Source organism: Myripristis murdjan, chromosome 5, assembly GCF_902150065.1.
Source record: "Myripristis murdjan chromosome 5, fMyrMur1.1, whole genome shotgun sequence".
NCBI classification, from domain to species: domain Eukaryota; kingdom Metazoa; phylum Chordata; class Actinopteri; order Holocentriformes; family Holocentridae; genus Myripristis; species Myripristis murdjan.
The window spans coordinates 18,644,294-18,671,400 of NC_043984.1; the positions used below are offsets into that span (position 1 = coordinate 18,644,294).

Sequence of the window (27,107 nt, forward strand, 5' to 3'; positions counted from 1 at the left end):
ATATATTGGATGCGAACAAAGATATTTTGATTGTCTGTGGACTGTGGACAAAATATATTTCAAAATAATGATTGATGATGCTCACCACACTATTCTAACCTGTAAAAACACTCTGTAGAGGCAAAGTATTTGGTGAAGCCAAAATAATAATAATGAGATTCCATTTCTGATTTTAAGTAGGTGTAATCCAGAGCAGCTGATATTGCTTTTACTGCATAATGTACATTTTAATAACCAAACCCGGAGAGGACAATGCATATGATGCCTTTTGCACTTTGGTCATCTATAATCATCATTATCTATATATTTTGTGGTACAATGATCCTATGGGTCAAAAGCACAAGGCAGAAATCTATTTCAGCCAGAGGAGTCTGATACTCACATCATAGACCTAAGCAATGACATCATTATGATCAAGCTTTGAATTAACTGCACAAATCAATCGATTCATTACGGGATGCTGCAAAATTAAACATGCATTTTAATGGTGAGAGAGGCACAACACATGATTTCCATAAAATGCAAATGATATGTGAATTATCATGTGGAACCTTATAAATGCAAATGAAAAACATCTAAGACCCAGCAGCTCCATGCTTGCTCCTTCAGTAGAGTAGTAGCAGCGGCCTTACCCATAATAGTCCAGATTTCATTGTCCTCCACAGACAGAGCATTGAGAGGACTGTATATGAAAAAGATCACCGTGGCAACAAGAGCCCCAGTTTGAGAAGCTGGAATGGTGGAGGCTGAGGCCTAATCAATGCCTCACTGTTTCAGTAAACCTTATGCTACAGGGCACTTCAATCCTTGGAATTGCTATCCAAGTCCTTAATGACTGACAGTGATAAAGAAAAAAAGAGCTTCATGTGACAGAGGACACAGAGAGAGAGAGAGAGCGATGATGAATTAGTGATGAGCAAGAGGCATCCACGCTATACTTTTTATGTGTGCACGCATAGTAAAAAGGTCACGTAGAGGTCATCATTTAAATATTGCGAACAGATTTGAGTGGTTGTATGCACCTGTATTTCTGAAAAAAAAAGAGATCCTATTCACCACGCTAATAACTTAACATACATCTTTCCTATAATTTACCAACTACTGCGGTCAGATATGGTGCCTAATTTCTGAATGCAAAATCCAACGAGGCAGTGAGGACACTAGGACCCTGCAGAAACAGCGGCTTTGGTCCTATTTCTCTCTGCCTCCTGCTCCATCTCTGCAGTCACTGTGTGTGAGTAGAAGAGAAAAGGAGAGAGTGAGCTTGTGTCTGTGCAAGCATTTACATCAGCAAAAACCAGCCCCCCCCCCCCTCACCAAAAAAAAAAAAAAAAAAAAAAAATCTCTGCTGCCACAACTATAGTCACCTGGGAAGTGGAAGCACCAGGCAGATCAAGGGAAGAAGAACAGGCTCTTACAGCGGGAAGTACCTCAGCTACATTCACAAGGTACTGTGATTGATGTCCACCATGTACCTCAGTAGTGGGAGCTAAACCAGGTTTTCATCCTCAGAGACCAAAGCAGCAGACAGCTGCATCAGGAAACACTCTCCAATTCAGGTACATTATACATTATTTCTCAGCATTATGTCTTGCTCTCTCTTTTTCTTGCCCTAACGCTTTGGTTTCTCTACATTTTCTCGCTTCCTCTCATCCCTTGCTTCTAATTTACTGATTATACAGTGTTTAGTGCATAAAGCAAATCTAATGCAACATGCTATTGTAATGGGATATACTGTATAGCATGGGCCTAGCTTTACACTGTGGGTGTAATGCATTAATGATTGATGGATAAATGAGTAGGCGGTAAGACATGACTAAACCAGGCAGGAGGGATAGACTGGATTGGGAGTACCCCTATGTATGATTTAGAGATGTTAGGGTTGTTGCTCAGTGAGGGAAATCATTCATAGGTGATGGAGGAGACCGGAGCTCAGTTTATGCACCGATTTATATTGTTATCAGTGGTGACAGGAGAATCCTGGCTTATTAACATCTGTGGTAAATGTGCAGAAAGCACCTGGATTTTCTTGATTTGTCACATATATCACAAGCAGCCACCCATGTCTATGTGCTGTCTGCAAGAACTATGCACTGCTAATATGCAGATGGCCCCTGCGACCTATGAATACCCCCATCCTTTACAGTTGACACACAAAACCTTGGTAACGCAGCTCCTACTGCGGTGCATGTAGACAAGCAAAATCCACACATGTTGAATAGTGAATCCACATACACTGGATACACACTGGCAAGGCCTTAAAGAATTCAATGCTTGTGTTTATGTTGCAAAAAATATTCATACATAATCAGCTCAGACACAGAGCATACATATTCAGCGGGAGCTCTCGCGGTAGGTGCATACATGATAGAAAGGAGTATTACCTATTCAGTGATAGGAGTGTTTTGGGGAATTAGCTTGCATTCATGCACTGACAGGATGTGTGCTTGAAATGAATTTAACACCTGCAGCTCTTCAGGAAGGATCAGACAGGATGTGTCTTTGATAATGTTAATTGTAATAAAGTAATGACCACTTTAAAATTAATAAAAGAGTGAAGAAGTTGATTAATAATTATTTCATAGCATTCTGCAGAGTTGCTGAAATGATATCCATGTGCTGTCTGGTTATGCAGGACAACTACATGCCACACATTTTAGATCCATCAGTAACTCACACTTCAAGGACAAGTGTTAGTCTATTATGATTTGGCTTCAGAAATATGAACTATGATCTATGCTACGATCTGTTGAAGTGGATCGTCTCAGTCACTTGCTGGCTCATGATTGTTTAGTTTATTTTACCCATCTAATTTTCTCAGCATGTTGTCAAAAAAGTGCTAAATCTCCCTGTTTGAATATTGCGTACTGAATAGAGTTAAGTGGTTGAGGGCTGGCTTTGGATTATCTTATCAGTAAGATTGCCTTACCACAGATTTGCTAATCTCCTAAAACTTGCTAGTGAATTAATCTTAATGGTGGTGGTTGCAAACGAGAAACTCTGAGCAGCTGGGTGGTGGGATTAGCTAATAACCCAGTACCGCAAATTAGAGATCACCCCAAAAATAGGAATATGCACACAAACACAGAAGGTATACACACACACACACACACACACACGCACACACGCACGCACAAGCACACACATACACAATCACAAATTCAAAAAGGATATTATTACTGTCTTCTGCCCTTCATCTGTCTCTCCTCTTCCTTAGGGTGTGTTTTTCCTGATGGCAAACATGAAGACTTTTTAAATAAACAGGAATCATCAAGGTTGATCCTCATGATGACCACACCATCACCCCTCAGACTACAGGGCAGCTTTTGACCTCATTTTTCCTGGCCGTACTTCCTGGCTGTGAAGGATGGGTAATGGGCCTGTGACTGCCCCTGCCTGCCTGCCTTGTCCCACCCTTCAATGGAGCCGATGTGGAACTCCTCCCACCCACCTCCACAGCTCATGCCCAACATGTCTGCGTCCTCTCTGCCCGAAAGCTGGGCTCTGTCCCAGACACTAGCCCTGCTGGCCATGCTGCTCATGGACCTGCTGGCTGTGGTGGCTAATGCGGCGGTGATGGCAGTCATTGCCAAGGCCCCACAACTCCATAAATTTGCCTTTGTCTTCCACCTGTGCTTGGTGGACCTGCTGGCGGCCTTGGTGCTGATGCCCCTCGGCATGCTCTCAAGCCGGGCCTTCTTTGGGGAGGCCCTGTGCCGGAGCTACCTTTTCCTCAGTGTGTGCCTGGTCAGTGCTGCCATCCTCTCCATCTCTGTCATTAATGTGGAGCGGTATTACTACATCATACACCCGATGCGCTATGAAGTGAAGATGACTGTGGGACTGGTGGCTTCAGTGCTGGTGGGGATATGGGTCAAAGCCTTGGCCATGTCTGCTCTGCCGCTGCTGGCCTGGCTCCTGCAGGGAGGAAGAACTCCCCTTCTGGAGGGTAGTGGGGTCGGGGGAGGAGGAGGTGGGGCTGTCCCCTCACCCCCTGCTCAGGGTCACAGGCGCTGCTCGTTGCACTGGACAGGAGGAGGGTCAAACCGTGTGGCCTTCATGGTCCTCTTTACACTGGTGTATTTCCTGTGTCCGCTACTGGTCATAATTGTTGTGTACTGCAATATGTTTAAAGTTGCTCGGGTAGCAGCAATGCACCATGGGCCCCTGCCTACCTGGATGGAAACCCCACGTCGCCAGCGGTCAGAATCACTCAGCAGCCGCTCCACCATGGTGACCAGCTCGGGAACAGGCACTGGAACGGGCCGAACGACTCCGCAGCGCCCCTTTGGGGGAGGAAAAGCCGCAGCAGTGTTGGCAGCAGTAGGTGGGCAGTTCCTTTGCTGCTGGCTGCCGTATTTTTCCTTCCACCTGTACTCAGCACTGGCCGCCAGCCCTCCAGCCACACTGGCCCCTCTGGAGGAGGTGGTTACCTGGATTGGCTACTTTTGCTTCACCTCTAATCCCTTCTTTTATGGCTGTCTTAACAGACAGATCCGCGAGGAGTTGGGCAAGCATTTGCCTTGCCTGTTTCGTCGAGCAGGGGGTGAGGAGGAGGACAGACTGCCCAGCCGTGAAGGATCTATAGAGGAGAATTTCCTTCAGTTTCTTCAGGGCACTGGCTGTAACTTGGATGCACAAAACTCCCACAGCATCTCTAGTCCTAAGGGGGAAGCTTGCTGCCCCGCGGTTCAGCCCCAGCCACCTGAGCCGGCACAGCCCATACCCATTGATTTCCGAATCCCTGGACAAATCGCAGAGGAGACTTCAGAATTTATTGAGACTGAACAGGTGAAAAACAACCATATAATTACAGACAATTAAGGATTTCATTTCTTTATATTATGAAATTTAAAAAAGTCTAATTATATTGCATTCAGAGTTACTGTGTTTCAGGGTTTATTTCAGTGAAAATGTGTACATTTCTCTGATTATACTGAAAGCTGTCCAGCTGGTAGCTTATGAATTCACATAGATGACTTTATATTGTACCTTTGCAACACTGCACTTTGCCTCATCAGTTTGTATCCTAGTTTTTCACACAGTTGCATTGACACAGTGACATGCAGTTGTTTGAAATGCATTTCAAACTGTTATTTATGAACAGGGACTTTCTGGTGAATCATGAAATGGCTGTATTTTGGCCTTCAACGCAATTGCTCAGCTCTGTACAGTAAATAACTCAGTGAATTAATGTTGATATTAGTTGTTGAAATGTTTGTTTAATTTAAAAAAAAAAAACAACAACATATTACAACACATTTGATTTGGAAAGGGGTTGAATATTTTTCAGAATTAAATCTTTTAAGAATACCCCTTTCACTTTCAAATTAGGGAGCACTTTAAATACATCAGCTCTCTCTTTATTTTGTTACCTTACTATTGTGCAGCATCTTTCTGCTTGTTTGATTTGATTTGCCTTAGGCATTCATGAATGAAGATAAAACATGATACACACCAAAAGATATGGTATTTCTTACTGCCAAATTAATTATTTTTTAGACTCTGGCAAATCAATTATTTTTTAAAAGAGTTTTATAAATGAGTTGGTACACTGCAAGATATTTAATGTTGAAAAGAGAGCAATAAAAAAGACAAAATTATCATACTAATGATCCTTTCATGGTAGACCTGTCAATTTTGAGTAGTAGTTGTGCCTTTCGTTGATGACAGCACTACTCTGAACATTTATGCCAGTAATCAGATCGTAATTGATTAGGGGGCCTCAAACTTGTGGGGCTCGAACTGCAACTGGCTCTTTACAGATAAACTTCTGAATTTAGGCCTCCTTTCCTTGGTGCTTTTACAAACACATTCTCTTTTGTTTCCCTAAAAACAAGCCCAGTTTATTGTGGCCTAAATTAGGACGTATGCTGACTTTTAACTCCTCTTGAGGGTCATCCAGCTTTCTGCCATGTGATGTGTTTATCAGTGTCCTTTGACATGAAGCTTGAAAAGCAGTATTTATTGATACACAGCATTACAGTCAAAAATAATTTTTATTCCTTATATAGTTTAAGGAATTAAACTGTATGTTATGTTTGGTAAAATGATATACCTTTGGGTTGTGTATTCCACTCAAGACTCCAATCATTTTTCTTATTGGTGAGTATTAGTTATTATTTGTTACGAATATCATTACAAGAAGGCTGATGCATTCTGAAGCAGTATGCAGTAATTGCCTTCTTTGTGTGCGTCTTTTGGCTGTGGAGGTTCTTCACCTGGAAAGAGAATACATTTTGATTAATCTGACCACCTTTCTCATCAGGGGTCCTAGAGTGCCTCAGATGTAGATAAAAAAACAAAACAAAAAAACAAAAATTCCATGCAATGTTTTAGTCAGTATGATCCACACTTAATTCTAACGCTGCACAAGTGATTAACAGTATATGCTGGCTTTGCTTGTTAAGATTTGATTAGGAATAGCGGTGCAGACTTGAGTTTTCAGCTTTGGTTTGATGATGGGATGGTGTAGAAACTCATATCAAGCTTTTAAACAAAAAACAAAAAACAATACGCTATACATGGATTGTGGAAAGGTTTGATTAACATACAGTAATAGAGCTTTTCTCAATTCGGTAACAGGGTTTTTGTATTTTTTTTTTTTTCCAAATATTGTTTTTGAGTGAACAGGCCAACCCAAAATTAAACAGAGCTTGATATCCTCTGTTCATCATGTCAATCCCAAACTGTGAATGATGCTGAACATTTTTTGTTACAATTCTCTCTTGTTCAGAGGTTGGCTTGATGCTGTGATTTAAGTAAAGGATGACTTCCACTGTATTGCAACGAAACGATTGTGTTTAGAAAGTGTATGGCTAAAACTTGAGTGAAAGATGCCATTGTAATAAAGAGTTCCTACGTTTGTAAAACATTTGGGATGCATGCTGATAATTTTTATGTATGGAACTGCTATGACAAATGCAATGCAGAACAATCCGTTTCTGGTTATTTATAACTTTTGCATTTTAGTACAATGCTAAATGCATATATTCTCACTCTGTGTTTCTACATATTCTACCTGCATTGATACTCTTTTGCAAAGAGGGAGTGACAAATACAGTTCAAACACTGTGACCTTAAGGTAACATTTAGACTTCAAAAGCCAAAGGCAGCGGTCTGACCTTCATCTGAAAGAAAAGACATAACTATCACATCAAAAACTTTGATGCACACTGTGATCGATTGGTGGATAGATAGTTGTGTATGACACATACATAACTGAAAAATCCATAGCAACCAAATATGAGATGAAATAAAAGATTTACACATGTATGTCCTGTTATACACTGTATAAAAACAGAGTCGCAGGATTCTCATCCCTCTGCTTCCTCCCACAACGCAGACATGGACTTTATCTCACCTTCCTGAGAACAGAATAATTTAGAAAATGATACTCACTTCAAACAAATGCATCCTGCCACTGTTTAACACTGTCGTTCAGATGGAAAATGCTGGAGTGCAACAGGCCTCACACCTCAGCAATGGACCTCAGTCAACCCGCCCCCAGCTTCTCCAGGCTCTGCCATCCCCATGGCAATTATTACCTAGTGACATTTCTCAGTACTGTGGTGGGTGGTGGGAGGAGCTCGCTCTTTTGGGAAACCAACAATACACCCTTATCTATGACTTCTTAAAATATATTGTAGGCTAAACCACGGCCTACGGCCATTTGTTTTCATTATGTCTAGGGTGGGAAGATTCGTTTCAGAATGTACTATATTACTAATTACATGATGAAAACTGTAATCAGTAATTTAATCCACTGGTTTATTTTACTTTGGTAATGTCATTTTATTACTTTTGATTAACACAATCATTTGTATGAATATTGCTCTTTTTAACTACATAAAATGATTCAATGATTTCAACATTCAAAAAACATTCTATAATCTTTGATCACTTCCTGTTGAGTCTGGATGAATTTACCTCTTCTATTAGTAGAATAAGAAACTCGACAGGAAAGTTATGTTGATGCAGTCCATTTGTGATGGTTATGACAGTAAATTACTTGAAACTGTGTGACATAATCCAGGTAACTTTTAATTTTTAAATCACATTTTTCAGAAAACTCATAAATTAACTCACTATTTTTAGTGTTCAGTACCACAGCTGATAAAAGTCGCCACATATGTAATTCACCTTGCAATCATTCCTAAATCTGATTGTTTGGAAGTACATAGTGAAAGGCAAAAACCTAAATTAATGCTGAAAAGCAATATTTGTAAACTAGGCAAGTGAAAAACATCTGGGCATGATGTTATATATTTAGATTTATATTTTAAGACCTTTAGTTATATAGGTATGAATGTGTGTGTGAATAGGTGTGTAACGTATTTTTTATTCCAAAGCTGAAAGAATTTCCTCTTGAGGACAGAACATTAAAGCTAATTAGGTTAACAGTATATACAGTGATTTACAATAACAGTAGCAGTGGCATAAGGTAAATTCTTGAATTTTGAGTCCTTTGATTGAAATAACATCAAGAGCCAAGCAGAGAAAGATTTCTCCCCCCTCAAGACAAGTGGGTAAGATTAGGTGCAAACTGAGGAGGAGGTAAGAGGGGACCATGAGATGATCTCTGAAAAGATCAATTTTAGGTTACAGTGGAAGTCGGGGGAGTGATTCTGCAGTCTTTACTGAGGTGGACAGGTTATTCCCTGCGTGCGACACCAGTGACAGAGGCTGAGTTAAACACTGGCTTGGTCACTGCAAGTCAAGGAGAGTAAAGCACATAGATAAAATGACCAAACCAGTGATTTTGAATGTTTACCCATATTTTACATTGCAACAAACCATTTTGCAAATTATGTGGCGGTACTTAAGATTTCAACATTTAATGAATTTTTGGTTGAACCCCCACCTTATAATGTTTTGCTTCTGTGGTTAACAAAGTCATCACCATTCATTCATAAAGCACAGAAATGATCGTTGGCTGTGTAAAACAAACACTTCTTATGGGGAATATTTTCCGGCGGAGAGACTCTTTCAATCCGCCCAACTTCAAGTCATCAAAACAAGACAGCACTGCTGCTGCTTTCAGGAGAACAAATGTGGACGACTTTATTACAGTGATGGAGCACTGGTGTGAAGAAAGTTTGACGTTTTTGAAAGTTAATTTTCATATCCTAGTGGATCCATGGCCTGGTGGGATGGGATGCACAGGAAACTGCAAGACATCTGACATTCATCAGAAAGACATAGATGGACCTGTACAAGTTTAATGAATCCCTTTTTCCTCCTACATTATGCTCAATAGTGAAACCAAGAGACATCTGACAAAGTGTTTATATATTAGAGCCAATGCAACAATGGGTATAGGATATTATGTAATGATATTAACCATATGACATCAGTTGGCAAGGCCTGACTAGATACAGTCTCATTTCTCGGAAATTTTGAAAGAACACGTGGGACATATTCTGCTTCGTGAAGATGAAGGACCCAGTTATTTACTCAAAATCTCCCATTTACTAGGGCTTGGCATTGGCCATGACCTCAAGGGCAATGTTTATTTTTTATTTATTCAATTATTTTTACCAAACAAACTCTAAAGAGCTGACCCCAGAAGAAGATTAGCGCTTTAAAAATCACATATTTTACAGCCACTGGTTATCAGGAAACAGCAGAAGCAGAAGATCCAAAGGTTGATTGTGTAGCAGAAATAAATGCTGACAAAGCTGTATATATAAATGCCAAGTGAAAACGAGAACAGAGAAAAAGGATGAGGTAAGGGGAAAAGAACAAATATAATAAATCAAATCATAGTTCGCATTTAATAACCTTATAAAAGGCACACGCTTCTCAAAATACTAGACTGAAATCTTTGTATTAATATAAGTAGAGGCAGAGTGTCTTAGTGAAATGTGAAGGGATATGTTGCTGAAAATTAGTGTATAAAAGTAAATAATTACTCTCAAGTCAAAAAAGATGTAGGGCCTAAGTCAACTGAGGCGGTCCAGTCTTTTATGCATTATTTTATAAACACTTTTTCAGCATTTCCCATGAGAGATGTGTAAAAAGGGACAAGGAGAGGAAGAGACAATGTTTTTTTGGGAGGGGGGTAGAGAAGTAAGGAGAGAGACAAGAGCAAGGCAGAAAAGAAGGTGAGAGGAGATGAGAGGAGAGCAGAGAAGAGAAGTGGAGTAGTGGATATAGAAAAGGAAGAAGACTGTCAGAAATATAGGCAAAAGATAAGTAAACATTACTAAAATAATACCACACACAGGAGGAGAGGAGATGAGGGAGGGATGGGAGACGAGACGACAGGATGACAAAAAGGCCAGTCAGATATACCCCAAACACACACACACACACACACACACACACACACACACACACAAACAAAGCTGATTTTATTCTTAACAGTTAAAAAGAAGCGAGTAAGACGTAAGATGCAATTTATGATAATCTCATAACATATCTTCATAATTGTAACTAACCTGCAGTGTGGTTGTTTAAAATTATGGACGGGCCTTTCATAGATTTTTTTTTTTAGCTTCAATCTATTTTTCTTCTTAGAGTCTGTTATTGTGCAAAGTGCTGTGTGTATACAGAGTGGCCTTCACTACATCAGCGAGGTATTATGAAGAGATCTTCTGAGAGGCCTACGGTTATTTAACAAGATCTTTACTGAGTCACTCCATCGTCTCTCTCTGGAGAGACCAATAACCTGAATAATGACACGGGCAGTGACCCACAATTGGAAACAAGCACATAATTTTTGACAAGCAGCCACCCACCTGTCTTAATTACATCAAACACAAAAGTCTGATACAGCTTATTGGTGACTTTCAACAATGCTGCCTCCATCACATAACTGTGAGGTCTTGCGTTTTTTCATACAGAGTGAGGATACATAAGAGAGGTTCTGCATTTTGGGGTTCATCATAGTCATTAATGCAACATTGTGATCAGTACATACAGAACATGTATATACATAATCTTTTCCCAAAGCAAGCAGTCATACTTAAGAGCGCTGATATCATTTTCCTGTCTTTTATCCAGCCATTGGTTTCCATTCATTCCACTACAATATGAAAATTAACTTTCTGAGGTCTTTTGAGGTCCTGTACAATCCACATCCTTTTTAGTAACTGGTGTCAAACTTTCTATTCTATCACCATAATAAAATCGTCCACATAAGTCTAAAAGCAGCGGCACTGTTGTGTTTTGATAACTTGAAACGGGGTGGAGTGAAACAGTCCCTCCACTGGAAAATAGTCCCTGGGGAAATGTTTGCTTGACAAAGCCAGTTATCAGTTGTGTGGTTTATGAGCAGTCACGACTTTGTGAGCCGCAGAAGCACAATAATATAAGGTGGGTGTTTCAACCAAAACTTCATATTTGAAATCGAGGGATTTTGATGATATCTTGTGAAGTGTAGTATGCCTGCATGATTTGCAAAATGATTTTGCTGCAATATAAAATGTGGGTAAACTGTAGTAAATAGGCAAAACATTCAAAATTGCTGGCTTTAACATCACCAATCGTCAGGAAACTGTGCAGCTGAATGAGCCATCACATGCATGGTACCTTGCATGTGGTAGAAAATATTATACAATTTTGAATAGTGTATTCATCTGCATCTGAGGAATTTAACCTTGAAACCTTAAAGGGGAATAATAGCCAGTAATTGGAAATTAATGTTTTTGGTGGTAAAACAGCATGCTAGGAACAGTTTTGAACCCACGCAGGCTCACACATTCAACAAGAGAACATAAATACTGCACACCTCTAGATGGCAGCGTCTTCATTGTTTTGGGGCCAAGAGGCATGCAGAAATCTTGTCTGGTAAATAGGCCTAGGCCTCACTGTGCTGCCACAATGTGAATAAAATTATGTGATATTATCTGATAGAATATTTTTCTCTTTAAACAGCCAATTCATGACAGGGTATACACTGGGGTTCATATAATTTTACATGTACTTCTACTACTACTTTGATTCAGTTACAATTCAAAAAGAAAAACTAACTTTTAACACAATGATGCAGGTATACTCAATGATACTTCATACAGGAAACAGCCTGGTGGTTATTTTAACAGAATATAAATTAGATGCATTTTACAATTTTTACACAGGCCAACCCATCAGAAAAAAACATTTGGGAACAATCTTAACAAGTCAGTACTTTCTGTCCGTAAAAGACACATAAAATTATTCTTGACTTTTTGACTTTTTTGAAAACTTAAGTTGACTAGTCTAGACGAAAAAAGCAAATAGTATTATTTCAGTGTATGGATACACTACTCAGTCTAACTTATACATTAGAGCATATTGCCATGGGGCCTGGAGACCATGAGGGGTCCTTAAGAGGGTTCCATGGGATGCCCAGCAAAATTAAAAATAGTTTAATTTCCCCATTATATCACTCTTTTGAAGTATGTCCAATATGAAAATGTAATAACATCTGTTCTAAGGTTTTACTGCCACAGCTGTAACCTCCTACATATATTTAATGTTCCTGGGGACAAAACAATTTCAAATTAAATGGGGGTTCATGACATGAACACATCTAGGAACACGTTGTAAGAAAAAACCTAAATGTTATAAGAGGACAGATTTAACATGGCGCAAGTCAAGGTGGACCTAATCCTTTCCATATGTACTCACGATAAATTTACAAGCACATATTGACTGCAAAATCACCATAAATTTTTGATTATATGAAAATACAATCTTTTCATTATTCCTAGAGTAATATTTCACCAAAAAAAAAAAAAAAAAAGAAAAAAGAAAAAGTAGAGATCGGGGTATTTAGATACTTTCACTTGTTCAGTCCAACAGGTATTGTGTTGGAGTAGGGTTTTTAGGTGGTCACCTCCTCTAATGCCCATTTTTAAAAACAGCCACTAACACCCTGACTTTCAGTATATTAGGGTTGCCATATCCTGCTCGCACAAAGGTATCTCCCCTCTAGTGATGATGTACTTGCACGGAGATGGAGAACCACCTTCCCACCCAATTCACTACTGCAACACAATACACTGCAGGTGTGTAGGCTATTGCTGAACACAACCCTGATCAGGACCTCTGTGGGTGGCAACTCGTTGCTCATTTCAAATACAAATTGCTTTTCAATTTTGCACAAACACTACAGTATGCATTTGGTGTGTTCTGGAGGAGACTTGCACTTTACATCTACTTTGCATACAGACCACATCATATGCTTACATCTCTCTCTCTCTTTCTCTCTCTCTCTCTCTGTGAGTGTGTGTGTGTCTGTGGGTGTGTGAGAACATGAGCAACCTTTGAACCACTATGCTCACTACAGAGTTGGCTCCTTTAACATTCCTCTAGTTGGACTTCTTGCCTCCGGTGGGGGAACTTCTGCTTTCACGTCAAAAAAAAAAAAAAAAAAAAACACCCAACAACAAACCAAATATAAAAGTGCAGTCAGCAGCAGACCCTACACTACATCCAGCGGAAAAGTTGGAACAAAGGTGAAAACTAACTTACCTGTGAGGACTACGTGCTAGCTTACGTTACGATAAGTTCCTGTGCATTTCGCTTTAAGACTAGCTTGAGTTGTTACGGATATAAATTGTCATTGTTATGTACAGACGGAGCAGCAAAGTAAATTACGTAACGCTGTCAGTTAACGTGCTAGTTACGCCTAACGAGTTGTCTTAGTAACCACTAGCTAGCTGTCGTTAGCTAAAAAGTTTTTAAAGTAATGTTAAACGTCGACATCACTACACTTTAACTAAAATGGTTGTCCATTTAGCAGGCTGTCTGTGTTTGCTAGGTGGAAGCCACACAGTCGCGTAGTTTCGCAGCTTTCCACGTCAATGGCAGTTTTCCAGTAAGATTAAACCAAACTCTCAGCATTAGCGTCATGTTATTTTTCTCTGTAGGACAGCTGCTTCCTGTCTGTGGTGCAGCCATCTACATTACCTTCACCACAACTATCATCATCGTCATCATCATCATCATGTCAGGTGGTAAGTCAGCGGTACTGGTGTGCCTGAGGAGCCTAGTTTAACAGAGGATGTTTGTTGATGACACTAAATATAGAGGTTTAGCTGCTACACTAATATCAAACTCACTGGAGGCAACTGAGTATCCCCTCATCAGTTTTTTAGCAAGAACCATTTAGTTCATATGTCCAGTGGTGGAAAGATACTGCAAATTGCTACTCAAGTATAAGTACTGTCACTGTACGGATATTTTACTGAAGGAGAAGTAGAAGTACTGCTGTAAAAAGTTACTGCAGTAAAGTAAAAAGAAGCTCATCTAACATGCAGTTTTTTTTTTTGTTTTTTTTTTTGGGTTTTTTTTGTTTTTGTTTTTTTTAGAAATAATAACTGTTGGGTGTGATTTTGTCCATGTGGTTATGAAAGGGAGAGAGTACACACTTCAAACTAGATTCTATTAAAGGTGCAATGCGCAAAATTACCAAGGGTTGATTCAAGTGAGGACCCTGTGGACTCAGCTGACAAATATGGAATGGTTGAGTCCACATGGTCATCATTGTCAGGCCACCTCTCTGATATTTTTCTCCATTTTTCCACTCTCATTCCAACTTTTGCCAGTTGAATCGAAATCACCCTTGCTTCCATCGACTATCTGCAGTTTCTCATTGTGCAGCTTTTGTTGGAAATTTGGCAATGAGAGAAAGTAGAACCAACACAGCAGAACCAGGCTCCTCTTCCCATCTATGCTGACGGAGCTCGTAAAATCACTGACTTTAAAAAACACTTCAAAAGTACCAGTACACAAAAGCTAGTCAGTTACAGTAGCATGAGTAAATGTAAATAGTTACTTCCACTTCTGCATACTTCTGGGGCAGTGTGCTTGGGGATGTAGCAACCAGTATGGTACAGTCAATATTTTACAGTAAGTCCATTAATCCATGAAAACGGCAAAAAAACACAGTCTTATTCTTAGGTGGTTCTGTGCCCAGCACTGCTTTATGTAAATGAGGCAGAAGTAGTGCAAGGAACACTGTTGGGAAATGTTTGTGTTGTGGTTTTGGCTTGTGAAATGTTAAAAAAACACTGTGTCTGCTTTTGTTGGGAATAGATTTTGCAACATCACACTGAATGCTGGGTATATGTAATCGCTTATTGCATTTTGGTGGAGGAAATTAATTTTTGGTTCAATCTGGTGCAGTGGCATTTTACATTGCACATTGCTCGTGGTTGAGAGGTGTGAGTGAGAGAGAGAGAGAGAGAGAGAGAGAGAGAGAGAGAGAGAGAGAGAGAGAGAGAGAGAGAGAGAGGTGATTTTGTGTGGCCTCTGCAAACAAAAATGCTGAACTCCATGAGCTTTGCACTGAGGGGATGGGAAAAAAATCACCAAGCCACCACTGTTACAGTGATACCCTTTTTAGCAAAAGGGTGTGCAGACAGAAAACTTGACCAGGCGGCAGAGGGAAAGAGAAAGGCACAGAAGAAGAATTAAGAAAACCTGTAGCAACCTTGGGTGTCAGTGTTCCCTTCTCTCCTCAGGTAAGGCCTTTGAGAATGTGAATACTTATCATATTCATGGAGGGCAGGTAAGATTTTTCCGTCTGAACCAAAAGTAGCTCTGTTTTTTTAGCCCTTGCTGCTGCTGCACCAGAAAGTGAGCGTCAGCTCTCTTGAAAACTGGGTCAGTTTGTAGGAAATGCTCTAGACAGTCTGTGGAGGCTGTATTTTGGCAAAGATCAGCCCTGACTTGTTACATGCTTTGTTAATTGCCCCCACAAGTTTTTTTTCTTTGCAAAATATTTCAGATTTTATTTTGGGTTGGTTGTTGTCGGGGTAATAGAATAGCTGTCACTATGTGCTATACCAACAAAATTGTTTCAGTATATGTGTTATGATTGATAGTGGAGTGGGGTTTAGATTTAATTTGAGTCATAGTTGTCCTCAGAAAAACCTCACAACTATGCTGCCACGCTCATTCTGTGCAGTACGTTTGAGTGTGTTTGGGTTAAGCCTCAGAGGGGTCATGCAGGTTTGTGTAACTAAATGTCTGATCTACATAACACCATCTAAAATTTAACACTGTCTGTTAAAATAAACATTATGCTGGTTGATTGACCCAGTTGAGTTGAGCTCAGTCCATACTGTGACTCTGGAGATGAGTTTATTTGCACAATGCAAGAGCACACTGACACAACTGGATCATAATGCAAAAGGACCCAGCAACTGAATTGCTGTCCAAAGTGTTTGAGCGCAGCTACATTTCTCTATTGATCGTCCATTCAGCTGCTTGATGTGTGTGTGTCTCAGGTTGTTTCATCTCTGACAGGAGGAAATACTTGAGATCACAGGGTGTTTGCAGAAATCTTAAGTATAGGAGATGGTCAGTAGTTATATCTGAAACTTCTTAAGCTCGTGTACAATCCTGATAGGAGCTGCTCTCCCTATAAACTTATGTTGGAAAACTACACAGACACACACACAGTACACTGGTGAAAACTCATACCACTGACATGTTTCTCAGTGCAGTTGTTGTCTTACATTGGCTGCCCTCACCATCTCACGTCCATCTCATCTCAACATGGTTGGTTTTTAAATTACTAATGTCTAATTAGCATTTGCTGACTTTGGCAACACACCCAGTCCCGAGTTAGTGTTCGTGTTTTACCTTTGTTCTTACAGGGAGATTTGCCATTTGTTCCCCACAAACTTACCTGGGTATACAGAGGAAGTAATGTGAAATTGTCTTGATGTGAACTGAATAATCAATTTGCAATAAATTTGTCAGTTGACGAACAAGTTTTTTCCCCAATGGCACAATGTGTGTTCATTCAGAGTCAAATTCAGGTCATCCAGTCAGTTTCTCTGTTTGTATGGAGAGATGCTCATTCAAAGTGTTCAGATCACACTGTTTTGGTAAAAGTGGTGGCTGATAAAGTAGGCTAGATGTCTTCCTCTTGACGACTCACCGATGAATAATATGGTTATGCTGATCATACCAGCCAGGATTAGGCTATAATAACTTCAGTTTGATGCTGACCATCTAGCTGTATGGTATGGGTGTGGACGGCATCTCTGCTTGACTGGATGCCTCTGCTGCGCCTTGTTTTGTTTGAGGCTCCCACTTTGTGCCTAAAGCCAGTCCTGCACATTTAATGTACATTTCATAAATCATACCATGTGACATATGGAATAAACACAGAAGGAGGAGCAACCTTTAGAATAAACCAGTCTCATTTTTCTACAGGCATTATGCATTCTGTACAAATTTGAAAATGATATACTGAGCTAAATATTTTACCTGTTGGGGGTCCAATTAGATCCAGGACACAGTATGCATCCTGGGAGTGGCAGTATATTGGTGTGTCAATATTATAGTCAGTATGCTTTGGCCAATTGATCAGCCATACAGTGTTTAGCAGGGGCAAATAATTTTTTTTTTGTCTATTGCATTCTGCTATCAGACCAGTAGATGGAGGTCTTCCTTTGCTCCCTTGCTCTGATTCATGGACTGTAAGCAATGTCTCACTGTTCTGGATAGTTTTTGAATTACAAATTCCTTTTCATAAAAATCAAACAATGGCCAGTCAGTGTCTTTCACCTCTATGGCAGTAGGTGTGATGCAGTTTGCTTGATTAAATATTTATTATACAACTGATCAGTACAATCAATAAATCACTCAATCAATAACTTCATTTGTCCCCAGTGGGGCAATAGGTTGTGCAGCCATAGGACACATAGACTAAGCACACATAAAATACATGGCACATAAATACAACATGAAGAGCATAAAATGTAAATACACTGTAAAAATACCTTGCCAATTAAAAGAGTGAAAAAAACCAAGAAGGTAAATCATTACATGTGAACGTATATAACTTTTCCTCTTCGAGTGTGTATTTGTTGCTAGTGGAAGTGTGAGAAGGTGCCAGATGGCAGAAACTGAAACTGTTGATGTAAAGAATGGGAACAGTCAGACAGGATGGATTTTGCTTTGTTATGTAACTGTTTGTTGTAAAGATCCTGCAGAGTTTTCTGTGCAGTGGCAGATATTTTGCCGCAGACATTAACCACCTTATGGAGTAGATTTTTCTGTTTGACCTTGAGAAATTGATACCATCAGAGAAAAGAGAAAGTGAGCGCAGACTCAGTGAAAGATCGATAAAGCATTATCATCAGAGATCTGTCAACTTGGAACATAGTGAGTTTCCTGAGACAAAAGAAATACTACACCAGTTCTTTGCCTCATCTGATTCCATGCAAATAAGCTTGAAAATGTGCTGCTTTTGCTGTTATTACTCTTTTTTGTATTATTATATTTAAGCAGTACTGTTTGTGGTTCAAGTCTTTGTAGTGCTGGTGGTTTATTATTATTGTGATTTTTAATGTTTTTGAACAGATCCCACTCTGGAAGGAATGATATTCAGATTATTTTATTATTATTATTATTATTATTATTATTATTATCATTCTTCTTTTTTTTTTTTTTTTTTTTTTTTTACCATAATTATGGTCATGTTTAAAGATTTTGAATATCATTAGCTATATTCCCATATTCACACTTAGCCCTTATGTAGACTTCAGTGAATTATGTTTTATACATTAGTAAGGAGTTTGGGAGTTCACCTCATAGATATTGAATGGGTTATGGTTCAATTGCTATGGTCACACACAATTCAAAGCATCAGTTAACAGTAAAATGGGGTAAAAAAAAACAAAAAAAAAATGAAAAATGCTTTTCATTATTTGTTTAACTCCTTCGGGATCAACTGATCTGTTTAGTACACAGTGAAATGAACATAATTAGTGCTTCTAAACCACAGGGACAGCATGAGACAACACAAAAAACTTTGACACGCCTTGTCATGGGTTGCACAACTGGCTTTCCTAGTCGCTGGTTGTCACTATTTATAAGTCTTTATGTCAGGTGTAAAGGATTTCATCTGGCCCAGTGCTGTGTGTATGTGTGTGTGTGTGTGTGTGTGTGTGTGTGTGTGTGTGTGTGTGTGTGTGTGTTTTGGCTGTCTGTTGTCTCTCCCTAGAGATTTTTCCAGCAAAGGAGATTGGGACTTCACTAGTCAGCTTACATACTTAACTGGGTCTTGTGTTCGTCCTTGCTGACAGTTTTTTCTCTTCTTTTTTTTTTTTTTATATTGGTCATTCATCTGGATCTTCTGCTTATCTGTATCTTGGATTTACTTTGTAATCATATTTTGTTCATCTAATTTCTATTTTTAGATAAGTGGAAAAACTTAGTGTCCTCCGCTCACCTTGCAGCTCAGCTGGCGTAGTGTAGTCTGTCTCGAGGCCTGCTGGTTGTCATGCTAGCTAGAGACTTTGATCTGCAATGCCCTCCTGCGGTACTGTTCTTTCCTGCATTGGCTACAGGAAGCTCGTTCCCTGGTTACTAGGGCAACCGAGGAGGATGACCCCCAGCTGGAGAGGGGGAAGCCTAGGGCTGCGTTTCAACCCGCCCCTGAGCAGCGTGACTGCTGGCCTGCTGCTGGCTGGGAGGAGGAGCCAGCTCTGCAGAAGGGCTTCTACAGGCCCAGCATGGGCCCTGCCGTCCCGCTGCCCCACTGTGATTCAGAGCTTTAGCGTTAAAACTGCTGCTCCCCTCTCCCTCTGCTGGCCGCTTTGCAGCTCTGACTCACTCTGCTCCAGTAGTAACAGGAGCACAGGCAGCAAGATGTCATCCTCTTCCTCTTCTTCCTCCTCCACCAGCGAGGGACAAGGGAAAACTAAACCCAAATCCCCGTTGCGCAAGAGGGGCAGCCTGCAGAGCACAACCAGCCCTGGTGAGTGGAAGGGTGTGGGTGGTGAGGGTCCCAGAGAAAAAGTGATAGAGGTGTGAGATGTTGTATGTATCTGGAGTCAGGGAATGTGCTGATGCTTGAAAGGTGGCACTGAAGGATCTAGCCTCTTCAGAAATAGCAATAAGAGAAACACAGTTGAATGTGGTCGAGGCCTAATACTTTCTTGTTGAGTTTTGTAGCGTTTTTAATGACGTGGTTGAATTGTAGTGTTCGCGGATTTTGACTGATATTTCACTTTCATCTGCAGATTTTCTGTTTGGGACTAAAGTGCTTGAGGATTTGTTAAACCTAGCCATAAGCTTCACTATTACTTTAATGCAAGTTATTCTTTATTAAAAAAAAAAAAAAAAAAAAAAACATTTAAGCCTAAAATAGTTCATAATTTATTACACTCAAACTAATGAACATAGAGCCTGGGTCTGGCTCTGATTTTGTTCCAAAAACTATGTAATACCTGAGATGCCTCGCCCCCTGTAGCCCCTTAGTGAAGGAAAACTGTCAAGTAGTGCATGTTGTCCTGTGTGTACTGTAGAGGAGTCTCTGAAGAGATTAACATAGTACTCAAGCCCAATCATGTATTCTTGATTTATAAAGTTATTTTCCATGTTTGCATAGTGAACTGACATGTATCAAATGATTATAACGGGATGGGTTGGCAGGCAGGAGACATTGGATTATAAGACTGCGGTGTGGTGCCCAGCCCTAAGTGGGCCCCTCAGCCTTCACTTTGTAGCAAGAACAGTTCACCAGGGGTCTGCTGTCTGGGGCACTGTTTCTTAAGACCTCCCCTTATCTCATCAACTGAGGCTGGATACAGCAGCAGGATCCTTTTATCTTGTGCCTTCACATCCCTCACTGAAGCAATAGCCTCCCCAACTGTTTGGCTAAGACATGTTATCTTTGTTCAAGGTACTATGAAGCAACCATGCTCAGAGGGAAAAAAAATCCATCCATTCTGTCAGTTTTAAGGTTTTATATGACTTTAGTGTTAGGCACTGTTTTCAGCCATTTAATGTTTTTTTTTTTTTTTTTTTTTTCATGGAGGGTTTTGTGCATTGTCTAGAATCCGAGTTTCTGCTGCCACAACTATTGATTACTGCATTCCCCTAGTTCTCTCTTAAATTATTTTATTAATTCCCTGGACCTGGAAATCCACAAGGACCTGGTTCATAGAGTCAATGAGCAAGTCTTTTTCCCCATGCCTCACATTAGTTACAATGTCCTCTGGACTCAAACTAGGTCAGTTTCCATGAAGTTCATGTCACAGTGTTTAAGGATTGTTGTTGCAAAATGTTCTTGTGGAAGCTAAAAATTGAATGCATCAACCTTGTGTGTGTAGTTGAGACAGAGAGAGAGAGTGTGTGTGCTTGATAATCTTCCTGCTCTGGTTACTTTAGCATCAGATATCAGCATCTGAAACCTCTGAAATCAAGACTACTTAGCAGTCAATGATACTCCCCCTGAGAACAGTGGCAAGTGTTCAGCGCACACACAGAGAAACACAGACACTCAGCTTGTATCAGCAGGAGTAACCAGGCACTCATGTTTGGGTTTAGCAGACTTTCAGTCTCCCCACAACTTAAATTTTTCACCATTAGAAGTCACAAATGTAATAAAATGTCAAAGAAATTCAATTACTGTAAGTACTGTTATATAAGTGAATAAGATATTTTTGGATATTGTCACTATGCATGCTTGGGAAAGGTGGGGATGACAGCAAAATGTCGACATTTTAATGTGGTACATGTCACAGCATGAGTTTATCTCACTGGTATATGGTGATGTGTCTGCCATTCAGAGGAGTGTCACTTAATGAGTTAAGCTCGGGGGGATTTGCTTAACTTTTCAGTTTGATAGCAGACATGCCAGATGATGGCAGCACTAACACCACAGAGCTGTTTCAGATGTGATTACCTTTGAAGTTGATGCTAACTGGTCTCTGTGGGTGGAAATACTAGCATGTTAGCCTAGCAGTTTATACATAATGTAAATCTGTAGCCGTGTAGTCCTTGTTAATATGTATTTCATTTTAGCTAGATCTTCACTTTGCTGTATGTAGCAGAGCATGAACGTCGAATGTTTGGAAGGATGCAGCAGTAACTCACGTTGACACACATTGTGCTGTATGTGCTGAGAAAGCCTGTCTTGCTGCAGTAATAAATAACTTAGAGGTCTCTCCACCAGTGCAGTCATTTAAGTCCCCTCAATTAGCCGCTTGGCTGAGCCCTCTGCACTCACAGTCCATCATAAGAGCCACATGTAGGCTACCATTTGTAGTGCTTCTCTTTGGCCATCAACAGACCACACTGCTCCTTAGCGAGTAGGATTCACAAAGCCAAATTACTGTTGTGAGAAAAATCTCGTAGCATGAACAGCGTTTTGATCTAAAGCATGAACTGCTGGCTGGAGTGTGTTCTTACTTCTGGCAGGGACACCAGATATAGCTCTGCTCTACATCACTCCAGCCTGTTAAAGTATGCAGGAAGTTTAGTTTGCACAAATACATTTTTATCTCCGGCACTCCTGCACATTTGAAATGTCTCTGTTATGTAAGTGTTACTTGATGTGCCGATGGAAGCATTGATTATCCCGTCAGTTTTCACAGTTGCAGGAATCCCTCTCTGGCAGCAGGCAGCTCTTCCCCCACCAGGCCGCCATTACATCACATGAAGCAGAATATGTAATGTCTTAGCTTTGCAGCCAAAGCCATATGACGTGATATACAGAGGGTATTACAAGTATGTGCCAGATGGATGGAGGGAACTCCTTTCTCCAGAATGATTCCCTCCTGCCTTCTGCTGGGGTCTGAGGCAGAACATGTTCTCTATCTGTGACATTCTCACTATGTAGAAGCTTCCCTAATCTTTACTAGATTTGTGTCTTTGAGATTAATCGTGTGGTGTCTAGCTCATTTACAGTAGATTGTCAACCCCATAGTTTCTGGAAAGTACTGTTGTCTCTGTCTAATTAATTGGCTTTGCTTGATTGCTTTGTTTATGTGACGCTATATGGATGTAGTATGCCACTTTATATCTGTACCTGATGTGTTTTCTTGTGTTCACTGGCAATTAACTATTGAGTCTTGAATCTTGGGCAGGTCCTTTAAAAAATCTTAAATGCCTTAAATTCTTTTTAGTTTTATAGTGTTAGGCTTTAAAAGTAATTAAATAGTCCTACATTTGAATTTGAAACATTTTATGTAATTTTATTCATCCATTTTTTGTCAAGTTCTTCTGCATCAGAGTCAATATTTCTAATGTTATACAACTTTCAAGTTGTAGTTTCTCAGTAAACCTAATACTGTCTTTATGCATACCTGCTGCAGTCTACCTTCTGGGATGCCGTCTGGGATCATATTCCTACCTAAAACTTAACTAACTTACTTCTAAATATAGTATAGTTACCTTTGTTCTGGAATACTTACTAGAATAAGAAAAAAAAGATTTGTCTAAAAATGACTTAAATTAATTAAAATTGCTTTAAAAATAAAAATAGCATTAGGTTTAATTTAATTTCAGCCTTTTCCACACATTTGTGTGACGGTGCTGAAAACAGCTGTTTCTGCGGTTTCTGTGATTATTTTATGCTTGTCTAGACTGAAAGTATATTTTTATTTAGGCCTTGTGTTTTATTCTGTGGCTAAAAATAACAAAGCAAACAGCTTATGTCATGAACAGATGTATTGCAGCGTATCTGTGCTGGAACAGACTGGTTTTTCAAGTAGAGCAGTCACCATCAGACAGATGGCACACTGTACATCTATGACTGGTTTACTAACCTGTGGACTTTAACCTGCTCAGAGGAATTGCACCGTCTCATCTGGTTTGCAGTAGACAGAAACGTTCCCAGGATCCTGGACCCCCCTGTGATGTGGCTGCATAAGCCAGTTGTTATCCACTCCTCTAAGACAGCTGTTGTAGTGTGAATCTCTCTTCAAAACTGCTGAACAGTGCCAACTGTACTGCAGTTTATTACACTGTCAGTTCTCACCTGGCCCTGGAGAGCTCCCTGTACAGATCCAGCTGACAGACACTGACTGCCAGAAGAGAATTTTTGGGACTGGTTGCAGCTGAAAGGGTGTGACCATAATTATGATTTTTGTATTCTGAAACTGCCCCAATTATACTCTGTAAGCAGTTGTGTTCTTTTTGGGAGACTTACCTTGTCAAATGTCTAAAGGGTTTCACCAATGTTGTAAAGAGGGAATAAGTATGTGCACGTCCACAAATTTTACCAGTACAAGACAAAAAAGAAATGCAACCAGTGTTAAAATTAATGAAGTCTACACGCTGTATTAATCTCCCAAAAAAAAAAAAAAAAAAAGTTATTAGCTTACATGCGAATGGGCAACATTTTTATCACTAAGATTTCTTCAGGAAGGTTCTGAGGAAGAGCTTGTTGACGTTCCTTTTTTATAAATATAAAAATCTTCATTATGTGATGTGCGCTCAATTATTTTTTACAGTATATTTTTTTAATAGTACTGTGAATAAATAATATTCTGAGCCTGCACCTTCTCCCTCTCATCACTAGAGGGAGTCTGTGGCTTGGTGTTTTTTTTTTTGTAATATTAAACCATCACTTTCAAACAAGTGGCTGACTGTCAGCATCTAAGATCTTTAGCTCTTCTGCAGTCAGCATGATTGATGACCAGTTTGGTCTGTCCACAGTCTTTGGGTGGAAAATTCCAGGGCTTTCTTCTGCTATGAATAGCTCCTTTACTTCCCCTGTAACAGAGGAAGTCTGCCTGTTCTCAAAAAGGGATTTTGGAGAACCTGGAACCGAGCCCTCAATGACTGTCACACTGGCAGGTGGGCCTGTTGTTGCTGGGGGTAACCAGATAGTCAGCAGAGCCCTTGTTATCTCTCCCTGTAATCATCAACTGTTCTCTCTCTCTCTCTCTCTCTCTCTCTCTCTCACACACACACACACACAACACATAGACTCTACGCTATGTAAGGACTGGCCGTTGCGCTCACCATTTCTATGTGGGGTGATTTGCAGGCTGACAGAAAGCATTTACACACATGGTTACGATGGGTTGTATTTCATTGTCGAGGTACAGCTAAGCAGGCTGCTTTACTCTATCTTGGCTCTGGCCATGGCTCCTAATGAGGATCCATTTTCATTTAATCCCACGCAGTTGACCACTGGAAAACCAGCAACAGCTGACGTTTGGTCCGTGTGCTGTTTCTGTGAAATGCTATCAAGCATGTTACCCACTCGTACCCTTAATGAACATGCTTGTAATTGTGTTGTGATCTCACTTGGGTTACTGATTCACTCCCCTGTTCACTTAATCATCACTCCGCTCACATTCTCTTTTCTTGTAGGAACACATGCACCCTCAATATTACTAACACAGCATGACAAGAATGGTAACACATGGGTTAACACACACACACACCGAGTAACACACAAGTGGGATATCACAGTTTACTGCTCCTCGGTTAGCTCTCTGGGTAAACTGTACATTCTTGGGCAGGAGGGCAGAGGTCTAGGCTGTAAATCAGGCCTAGTGCGATGTGTGAAACCGAGGGTCAATTGTTTCTAGGAGGGACTTGGCCCATACGGTGTTGACATTGTTTAACCGCTCTTGATTGTGTGATGACAGATGATAACAAGTGGCAAATTTCACATCTCATATGTGCGCACGTGTTTGTGTACAAGTTTTCTCCGCAGTGACCAAGAGAATTGAGCTTCTTGGTGATCAGTTTCTAAAGGCTCATCCAGTACAGAAAGAGTGTCTATATTTTGATGTAACCATATTTTTAAAGAGGTTTTTGAAAGCTGAAAGGGGACTTCTGACAGTCTAAAAGTAACCCCCAATCAAATTCCAAGACATGTCTGGTGAAGGAAGTTAACAGACTTTTATTCAAAATGTCAACACACATTCCTTTGAAGGATTTGGACCAGCAGGGTGGCATAGTGAGTAGGAATGGTGTCCTTCAGCAGGAGGGCAGAAGAGTCCCTGAGCTCAACACTGAATCCCTCGCAGCACCAGGAAGGCTGTTGTTGTGCTCAGTAGAGTGCCACATGATAAATACAGCATTAGGCCTGGGCAATATGGACATAATCATGTATCACTGTATCTTTGATCGAATACCTCAATATCAGTTGTGAAGATATTGTGGGGACCAGTGATGATGCTTTCATCAGATATTTACACACAGATATTTGCCTTATCACAATATTACGAGATCCAAAATCCCAGATGATATGTAGTGTCACATCATGATGTCAATATGATATGGGAGTATTGCTGAGCCCTGTATAGTATTAAGAGGTGTTTGGGCATAAGGCTGTGTGATATATTGATATTATAGTAATATCATGATAGGAAATCTTGATAGGGATTTTGGAAATTATAATGTCATGATATGGCATTAGGGTTATCTTTTCTTGTTTTTAAAGGCTGCATTACAGTAACAGGCTTAAATTTTCTGAACATCTTCGACTGTTTTATCTGTTCTATTATTTGCTGCTACCTACTTGATCATCATATCCACATTACAAATGACTGTTTTTCAAAATCCCTCATGTGTAAATAGTTTATGAAAGCACCAATACTCATCCCTACAATACCATCACAATACCAGTACTAAAGAAATTGCAATATTTGATTTTTGCCCATATCACCTGTCACTACATGGATGTACATGAGTGTATCTGTGTTCATAAAAGTTCATAGAGGGTGGGACAGAACAGATGTCACAGGGTGCCTCCTCTCCGCGGCATCTTAGTGAAGCAGTATTCTTTTATTAACTCACTTTTTGACCCCAAACCCAGCCACTCTCTCTCAGAGATGTGATATTAACGTCCTGGTAGACAAGTGCTGTTAAGCACAGTGTGTTACATGTTATCAGTGTCAAGTGACACCACGCTCCTCTTTGCTATATTGAGATATGGTGAGTGCAGAGAGGGTGGCAAGAAAGGTGTTGGCTCTAGAGTGCTGTGGATCATCAGAAATATGGTTACTTAGGATATGTAGGTGGGTGTGTGGGTCTGTGTCAGAATGTGTGTGCTGCGGGCTTTTTGTTCATGTCTATGCATGCATGTGTATAGCAATATGTGTTTGTTAATCTATCAGTTAATTAAAACATTATTGAAATAAAGGCACAATATAAAAATTGCAGCAGCTGCAAATTTTGGATAAAAACATAATATGTGGCAACAAACCATTATAAATGAAGTATTGTGATGCTACAGAGATACAGTTTATATTCTCCAGCAAAAAATAATTTCATTGTAGTGAAAATGAAAGTTAAAATTCAGAAGGGTTACTTTCTGAATTGTATCACAGTCACAATATCAGTCAAAATAGTTGCAATTTAATTTTTTGACAATATTGTTTAGCTCTAGTTTGTGCTGTGTGTTA

At 40.0% G+C, this 27,107-nt stretch overlaps 2 protein-coding genes across 4 annotated transcripts in view; both read left to right on the forward strand.

Annotated features, from left to right (window-relative positions):
* The first annotated feature begins 3,420 nt into the window (after nt 1-3,420).
* Nucleotides 3,421-4,824, forward strand: LOC115359585 (G-protein coupled receptor 61-like). The gene has a single exon (XM_030052137.1). It carries the CDS (start codon nt 3,421-3,423, stop codon nt 4,822-4,824), a length of 1,404 nt encoding a protein of 467 aa, XP_029907997.1.
* Nucleotides 4,825-13,028: 8,204 nt separating this feature from the next.
* Nucleotides 13,029-27,107, forward strand: part of ampd2a (adenosine monophosphate deaminase 2a) — a 45,231-nt gene continuing 31,152 nt past the window's right edge. Inside the window, exons 1-2 of one of the 3 annotated variants that reach the window (XM_030051091.1) lie at nt 13,029-13,445; nt 13,860-13,946. In XM_030051091.1, coding sequence (XP_029906951.1) covers nt 13,937-13,946 — 10 coding nt within the window. In that variant the 5' untranslated portion in view covers nt 13,029-13,445; nt 13,860-13,936. Of the gene's footprint in view, nt 13,446-13,859; nt 13,947-19,240; nt 19,712-27,107 lie in introns of those variants that run through there. The other 2 variants (XM_030051089.1, XM_030051090.1) reach the window with 2 other exon arrangements.

What these genes read in the sequence shown, in the direction of transcription:
- LOC115359585 (XM_030052137.1), top strand. Translation starts at nt 3,421, where the DNA reads ATGGAGCCGATGTGGAACTCCTCCCACCCACCTCCACAGCTCATGCCC.